At 41.9% G+C, this 9,168-nt stretch overlaps 1 protein-coding gene across 1 annotated transcript in view; it reads right to left on the reverse strand.

The window, feature by feature from the left end:
- PCYT1A (phosphate cytidylyltransferase 1, choline, alpha) overlaps window positions 1-9,168 on the reverse strand; it is a 48,385-nt gene that overhangs the window by 14,876 nt on the left and 24,341 nt on the right. The window contains exon 2 of the mRNA XM_011961251.1: window positions 3,417-3,516. Within this exon, the coding sequence (XP_011816641.1) occupies window positions 3,417-3,516 (100 nt within the window). The remainder of the gene's footprint in view (window positions 1-3,416; window positions 3,517-9,168) is intronic.

The following is a 9,168-nucleotide window of genomic DNA, read 5'->3' on the forward strand; positions in this document are numbered from 1 at the left end:
TTTTTTTTTAAGATAGGGTCTCTGTCACCCAGGCTGAAGTGCGGTGGTGCAATCATGGTTTGTTGTAGTCTAGACCTCCTGGGCTCAAATAATCCCCTCACCTCAGACTCCTGAGTAGCTGGGACTATAGATGCACACCACCACACCTGGCTCATTTTTAAAGTTTTTGTAGATATGGGATCTCACTGTATTGCCAGGCTGGTCTTGAATTCCTCTCCTCAAGCAATCCTTCGGCCTTGGCCTCCCCAAGTGCTGGGATTATTGGCATGAGCCACCACACTCAACCTCTGTATACTATTAACAGCAACTCCCTTTCAAAACTGTCCTGATTTGGATGATAAATTATATGGTTTATATGGATTATGAATTATACTATACGCTGCACCACTGGTGACTAAGTAACCATATGTCCTACTTTAGGCAGAAGAAACCTGGGTTTCAATTAATGATCTCTTTGGATGTATTTATTCTCCCAAATACCTACCACTGAAACATTCTGCTCCTAACATTTCCATTGCCCTTCATACTCTCCCTTTTCCTTCCTTTCTCTGAGTTAAACATATTGCTGATTTTTTTCATCTTCCAAAAGATTCCCAGAGCTGACCTTCTTGTCTCTCAAATCATATTTGTTTTTCTCTAAGTGGAGAATCTTCTCCTAGATTATACAACCTCCCTCGTAAAAACCTGGGGAGCAGAAGGGAGGTGTTGAAACTTCCCTAGAGCATGTGCATTCTTTATTGCTTTATTCCTTGTCCTGCACTGGCATAAATGCAGTTAGCTGCCTGGTGATTTAACATACAACAGTCAGACAAAATGAGATCTAAGAGAAAATCCAGACTTCAAATTAAGCTGGCAAATTTATAGGCTAATTTGTGGCAGTTTGTTCCACCAAAAATAACAATTATTTTGCTGAAGGTCTTCTATTCTAATGCTTACAATGAGTAGCACCATTCCAGGGTGAGGTTTTAGCTGCAATTCTATCCCACTAATGATCTGTTTTACTGTAGGGGAGGCGTCACCTCTTAGTTACTATGGACTATAATTGCTTTATGTACATAATGAAGAAACTATAAAGTAGATAATCTTGAAAACGACTTATTTGTAAAATTCTATAATTCTAAAATTTAAAAAAGTTATACTAGTCAGGACTTGTTAATTATAAGCTTTAAAACTTGGAAACAGGCCCGGCACAGTGGCTCACTCCTGTAACCCCAGCTACTTGGGAGGCTGAGATTCGAGAACTGCTTGAAGCCAGAAGGGAAAGGTTGCAGGGAGCTGAGATCACGCCACCGCACTACAACCTGGTTGACGGAGCAAGACTCTGTCTCAAAAACAAAACAAAACAAAACAAAAGACCAACTTGGAAACAGTACACATATTTTCAAATTTTATGTACCACAAATGATATACGGACAAATTAGCAACAAACTGGGTAATGCAACCCATCGGATCAAATCTAAACGAATAGCTGATTGTAAATGTGTATCATTAGAGAGTACGTAAAAAGTTCTTGCTTTCAACAGCCTCTACTATCACATCTGAATGGGAACCCTGAACTATCTTCTGGCGTTTTAAAGTGAGACCTGGCTACCATTACACTCTGATTCATAGTCTCTGGTTTTCCTTGTCATTTTACCCTGCCTCCAGGAGCCTACCTATTACCCAAATAAGGGAAGCCAAACTCAAAAATCTTATCATGGAATCAGAGGGTTGTGATCAATATGAATTATATCTAAACATTTTTTCAAAAAGAAAGGATTCTCTGGAATTAGCCTCTTTTTTCTTGAGGACCCAAAAACCACAATACGTATACCCAAGATAAGGCCAAGGGGTAAGTGTTAAAATTCCCAGTATTGGCTGGGCGCGGTGGCTCACGCCTGTAATCCCAGCACTTTGGGAGGCTGAGACAGGTGGATCACGAGGTCAAGAGTTCGAGACCAGCCTGGCCAACATGGTGAAACCCCCATCTCTACTAAAAATACAAAAATTAGCCGGGCAGGGTGGCAGGCGCTTGTAATCCCAGCTACTGGGGAGGCTGAGGCAGAAGAATCGCTTGAACCCAGGAGGCAGAGGTTGCAGTGAGCCAAGATTGCGCCACTGGACACGAGCCTGGGCAACAGAGTGAGACTCTGCCTGAAAAGAAAAAAAAATCCCGGTATGACACTGTACATCACTTCTATTTGTTTTTTTGTTTGTTCTGAGACAGAATCTCACTCTGTCACCCAGGCTGGAGCGCAGTGGCATGATCTCAGCTCACTGCAATCTCTGCCTTCCGGGTTCACGTAATTCTCGTGCCTCAGCCTCCCGAGTAGCTGGTACTACAGGGGCCTCCCACCATGCCTGGCTAACTTTTGTATTTTGAGTAGAGACAGGGTTTCACCATGTTGGCCAGGCTGGTCTCAAACTCCTGTCCTCAAGTGATGATCTGCCCGCTTCGGTCTCCCAAAGTGCTGGGATTACAGGTGTGAACCACCACTCCTGGCCCACTTCTATTTGTATTTCACTGTTCTTTAGTTACAACAGAAAGCAAACATAACAATACAATTAAGAAGTAACCACAAATATACTAAATGCACAGATTTGTGGCTATAACTCCCTCTTATTCCCTGGTGTCTGCCTGAGTCTTAGTTCAGCTCTATATTTACAGGGTAGAGAGAACACTTAGTATAGTAATCAGGAGAAGTGAAAAAGGATTGGGAAAAAAAGGAGGATTGGGGAATTTACAGAGAAGAAAGAATATTTGCCTATAAGACTTTGTATTCATAACAAATGCTCTTGGAAGTTTCTTTTTACAGTGATCTCTAAAACCAATTGCCCCACATAAGAAAAGCATCTTGAATATATGTTAGTAATTTATGTGGTCAAAAACTGCTAATTAATGATGTAAATTAAGCATACAAATAAAGAGCAAGGGCTTTGAAAATAATAAAGTATTTTTTAAAACCTGGAAAATTATAGTATCAGTAAAAATAAAATTAAGTGATGAGCACCTCCCAACCTGGGATATTTTTGTTCTCTGTCAATCGGCAGCATCACAGCCAGCTGACAGAACGTAGAGAGCTGGCGGGGAAGGCTATGAAGAATGTGACAGCCCGACATATGATTTGGACTTTACAGAAATAGATAAGATCATAACTCAGCTCAGGCTAATATAATATCGTATTGTTTCTGCTTTACTATATCTCATACCTACAACAACAGCCCAGGAAACAGGTGTAAATAATAAGAAAAAAATGAAAGTTTATGGAGTGGAGTTACCCTTCTAAATGGAACATCAAGGCAGGTGGAAGAACCCCTTCGCCACTGGCCTTTACAAGCAATCGGAGGGAAGTATGTAGAGAGCAGGTGTATTTGATAAACACAATGGAATGCTAAAAACAACAGTAAAACAACAAATTAAGTAGGTATTTACTTACAAGGAGTTCCTCTGCTGGCTTCCTCCATAGTTACCCTGACATAGGGCTTACTAAAGTCAACTTCAATTTCATCAGAAAAAGGAGCTGGTTGCCGTAAGCCCTTAAGAGAAGGAAAGTGAAGGAAAAGAAAGTTCAACTCAATGGCATCCACTGTAACAAAAAAGGCAGCTTTAAAGACAAATCAGTTATTCAATATGATGTGATTAAAATTCTTCCTAAAACATTGTAACATAAGAAAGAAGGAAAAAATGGTATTCCAAACTGACAAATGAAAGCTGTAACCTTTTACAAAATGGGTAAATTATGGCATGAAAAATAAATGTCTTGCTGGTGACTTCAGGTTCAGATTGAGCAATCTGGCTGGGAATCCAAGCACAGTCCCAACTAACTGGGTCCAGAACGATCCTCTGCAGCCAGGCCAAACAGCCACCCTGTACCACGGACAAACTGCCAAGGTTCCCAAGTGCATTTTCTTCGTTTTCTTTTTTTTTTTTTTTGAGACAGTCTCGCTCTGTTGCCCAGGCTGGAGTGCAGGGTCATGATCTCAGCTCACTGCAACCTCCGCCTCCCAGATTCAAGCGATTCTCCTGCCTCAGCCTCCCGAGTAGCTGAGATTACAGGTACCCACCACCACGCCCAGCTAACTTTTGTATTTTTAGTAGAGACAAGGTTTTGCCATATTGGCCAGGCTGGTCTTGAACTCCTGAGCTCAAGTGATCCGCCCACCTTAGCCCTCCCACAGTACTGGGATTACAGGCGTGAGTCATTGTGCCTGACCCATAAGTGCATTTTCACACCACTTCCACTAGGAGACTGGGAAGGCAAACAGCTCCTGGGTGCTTTATTAAGTATAATTATCACTGTGTAGTGCTTGACACTGTAAATACGTTCTAATGCTCATAACAGCCCTGTAAGGCAAGAAGTACTATAATTGGTATCCTCAACTTAAGGATGAGAGACACGAGGCAGGGCACGGTGGCTAATGACTGTACTTCCAGCACTTTGGGAGGCTGAGATGGCCAAATCACCTGAGGTCAGGAGTTCGAGACCAGCCTAGCCAAGATGGTGAAACTCTGTCTCTACCGAAAATACAAAAATTATGGTGGCACACCTATAATTCCAGCTACTTGGGAGGCTGGGGCAGGACCATCACTTGAACCCAGGAGGCAGAGGTTGCAGTTAGCTGAGATCGCACCACTGCACTTCAACCTGGGCCACAGAGCAAGACTCAGTCTCAAAAAAAAAAAAAAAAAAAAGGATGAGAGAAAGGAGATTCAGAGAAGTTATGTAAATTGTACGTAGTTACTCAGAGGCCAGGCTGAAATTATTATGCAGACATGTTGACCTGTCTATTATAGATGGTCTCATTTAAGAAATTTTGTTATTCCCGCCTGTAATCCCAGCATTTTGGGAGGCCAAGGTGGGTGGATCACGAGGTCAGGAGATCGAGGCCATCCTGTTTAATACGGTGAAACCACATCTCAACTAAAGATAGAAAAAATTAGCCGGGTGTGGTGGTGGGTGCCTGTAATCCCATCTACTCGGGAGGCTAAGGCAGGAGAATCGCTTGAACATGGGAGGCAGAGGTTGCAGTGAGCCAAGATCACGCCATTGCATTCCAGCCTAGGCGACAGGGCAAGACTCCATCCCAAAAAAAAAAAAAAAGAGTTTTTGTTATTCCTAAATATTTTATTCTACTTGATGCTGCTGTGAATGGAACTGTTTTCTTAATTTTATTTTTGGATTGTTCCTTGATATTATGTAACAGTACAATTGATTTGTATTTGTGTTTGTGTAATTGAATTTTCTGTATATTGATCTTATGTTCTATGATTTTGCTAAAGCTAATTCTCAGTTCTAGTATCAGCTGTTGTTTCATAGATTCCTTAGCATTTTCTACATATAATAATATCATGTCGTCTGTGAAAAAAGATAGTGTTGCTTATTCTTTTCCAATCTGGATTTTTCTTTTTTTTTTTTTTTTAAGAGGGTCCAGCTCTGTTGCCCAGGCTGGAGTGCATTGGCGCCACTTCGGCTCAATGCAACCTCCACCTCCCTGACTCAAGTGATCCTCCCACCTCAGCCTCTCGAGTAGCTGGGACTACTGGCATGCACTACCCGACACCCAGCTAATTTTTTATTCTTGTAGAGACAAGGTCTCACTATGTGCCTAGGCTGGTTTCAAACTCCTGGCCTCAAGCAGTCATTCCACCTTGGCCTCCCAAAGTGCTGAGGTTGGTTACAGGCGTGGGCCACCGCACCTGGCTAATTTTTTCTATTTTTTAAAAATTCAGTCTCCATAGAGACTGTCAAAAATTGCCAATGCTGACGACATTGCACGTTGTCACAGACGGGTACTGGGAAAAGTTTTCAAGGAGTAATAACTGCACCTCAGATAAACGCCAGTGGCCACTGTGCAAAGCTCTTTTATCACTGCCACTGTGTAAAGCTATTTTTTTAAAATTATTATTTTTTTAGAGATGGGGTTTTGCCATGTTGCCCAGGCTGGTCTCAAACTCCTGGACTCAAGCGATCCACCCAGCTCAACCTCCCAAAGTGCTGGGATTATAGGGGTGAACCATTGCGCCTGGCCTGGCTTTTTTTTTTGAGAGGGAGTTTCACTCTTGTTGCCCAGGCTGGAGTGCAGTGGTACGATCTCGGCTCACCGCAACCTCTGCCTCCCAGGTTCAAGCAATTCTCCTGCCTCAGCCTCCCAAGTAGCTGGGATTACAGGCACGTGCCACCACACCCGGCTAATTTTAACTTTGTATTTTTAGTAGAGAAGGGGTTTCTCCATGTTGGTCAGGCTGGTCTCGAACTCCCGATCTCAGGTGATCCGCCCGCCTCGGCCTCCCAAAGTGCTGGAATTACAGGTGTGAGCCACCGTGCCCGGTCTCTGGCCTGGGATTTTTGACTATAGTTTGTTTCTTGTCATGTTTTTGTCTGACTTTGATATCTGACCTCACAAAATAGGTTGGGAAGTATTCTCTTCACCTTAGTTTTGTGTAAGATTCGTATTATTTATTCCTTAAATGTTTTTGTGGGTTTCGTAAAGACAGGTTCTCACTCTGCCTCTGAGGCTAGAGTGCAGCAGCACAATCACAGCTCTCTGCAGCCTCCGATTCTGGGGCTCAAGCAATTCTCTCACCTCAGCTTCTCTAACAGCTGGGACTACAGGCATGCACCACCACACCCAGCTAATTTTTGTATATTTAGTAGAGACAGGGTTTCACCATGTCGGCCAGGCTGGTCTTGAACTCCTGGCCTCAAGTGATCCACCCACTTTGGCCTCCTAAAGTGCTGGGATTACAGGCTTCAGCCACCATGCCCAGCCAAGACATTCATTTTTAGATATGTGTGTGTGTTGTTATTCTTTGGAATACTTTTAAAAATAGAACCAAGGACCTCGACACTAATCAAAACCACAAGGAGATACTACTTCATATCAACCAGGATGGCTATGAGCAAAAAGACAGGCAATAACGGTCTCGGTGAGGATGTGAAGAAGTTAGAACCGTCATGCATTGCTACTGTGAATATAAAATAATGTGCAGCTTTGGAAAATGGTTCTTCAAAATGTTAAACAGAATTACAATATGACCCAGAAATTATACTACTATGTATATACCCAAGATAATTGAAAACATATATTAAGAAAAAAAAAAAACTATGTAGGGCATGGTAACTGACGCCTGTAATCCCAGCACTTTGGGAGGCGGAGGCGGGTAGACCACCTTAGATCGGGAGTTCGAGACCAGCCTGGCCAGCATGGTGAAATCCCGTCTCTGCTAAAAATACAAAACTTAGTCAGGTGTGGTGGCAGGTGCCTGCAATCCTAGCTACTTGGGAGGCTGAGGCAGGAGAATCACTTGAACCCAGGAGGTGGAGGTTGCAGTGAGCTGAGATTGTGCCACCGTGCTCATCTGAGAGATAGAGAAAGACTCTGCCTCAAACAAAAACAAAAACAAAAACAAACAAACAAAAAACTTATACCTGAAAAATGTTCACACTTGCATTACTCGTAATAGCCAAAAAGTAGAAACAACCCAAATCTCCATCAATGAATGGATAAACAAATGGTATGTCCATACAATGGAATATTTTTATTTATCTATAAAAAGGAATAAAGTACTGATACATGCTACCACCTGGATGGATCTTGAAAATATTATGCCAAACAAACGAAGTCGGACACAAAAGGCCACATATTGTATGATTTCATTTACGTTAGATGTTCAGACTAGGCAAAGCTGTAGAGACAGAAAGCAGATTAGTGGTTGCCAGGAGGTAGCTGGAGGAGAAATAGGGAATGACTGCTAATAAATACAGGGGGTTTCTTTTTGTGGTGATGAAATGTTCTGGAATTAAATAGTTGTGATGGTTATACAACAGTATCACTAGACTATAAACTACTGACTTATATAATTTAAAATGGTTAAAATAATGAATTTTATGTTATGTGAATTTTACCCAAATTTTAAAAGATGTATTGGCCACGTGTGGTGGCTCACACCTGTAATCCCAGCACTTTGGGAGGCTGAGGTAGGCAGATCACGGGGTCAGGAGTTCGAGACCAGCCTGACCAACATGGTGAAACCCCGCCTCTACTAAAAATACAAAAATTAGCTGGGCGCCGTGGTGGGCGCCTGTGGTCCCAGCTACTCCAGAGGCTGAAGCAGGAGAATTCCTTGATCCCGGGAGGCGGAGGTTGCAGTGAGCCGAGATCATGCCACTGCACTCCAGCCTGGGCCACAGAGCAAAACTCCATCTCGAAAAAAAAAAGGTATTTTACGTATCTTCTCTTTCACAGCTGTTTCTTCAGTCTTTCTCACATTCTGTGTCTATTCCCAGGTAGAAGACAAACACAGCTGTCCTTCCTGGCTGGGGTTTGTGCTGAATCCGTTTCTCCTAAGTATAGAGAGTGAAACCTAACACTGTGCCGCTATAATAAACCAACAAAATCTTTTTTTCTATGAGTTGTTTCCAGCTAGAAAAGGTCGTATTTTTTAAAACACTGTGTTATTCTCAAAGAACAGTGTCTCTAGAAGCTGAGGTTTATAAAAGTGGGACTGAATATGTCTATGTTCTCCTAAAATACATCTCGTTCATGTTAACCTCCAGGGAACCCCGCAGTATTGCTTTCAAGCCTTCAGACGATCTAGTAGTGAGGTACAAATGAAAGAGCATGGGGTTAGAACTTGAAACATTTAGATTAAATCCCAACTCTATCATTTAATAGCTGTGAAATCACAGCAAGTTTCTAAAGCTTTCATTTCATCTTCTACAAAATAGAAAATAACAATACCTGCCCTACAAGTTTACTATGAGGATTAAACAAAGTAGCATCTGCAAAGTAATTAGCACAATGTATCACAAAAGCAGGCACTCAACAAATTTGTCATTAGCTCATTTCCTCTTGTATCCTACAGAACACAGATTTCAGCATGGTAACAAGATTAATCTCTATTAATCTAAGAGGTTAGCTTCTAAAATGCTATATAAACTTTCCATATGTATGCGGCTAAAAGTTATAATGGCAATCAACAGTCCCCAAATTATGAATTGTCTCTGAATGCAATATTGCTTCCATAACAACTTTTTCCAGACTATATTCACACACATTATTTCACTATTCCTCAAAATTTCAGTGAAAACGAGAGATTCTAGCATCCACACTAACAGGAAAATGGACATAATTCAAATAATATGAGACTAGAATTTCATATTGTCATCCCAGTACACTTTTTACTTT

This window comes from Colobus angolensis, unplaced genomic scaffold, assembly GCF_000951035.1.
Source record: "Colobus angolensis palliatus isolate OR3802 unplaced genomic scaffold, Cang.pa_1.0 Scaffold54, whole genome shotgun sequence".
Taxonomy (NCBI): Eukaryota; Metazoa; Chordata; class Mammalia; order Primates; family Cercopithecidae; genus Colobus; species Colobus angolensis.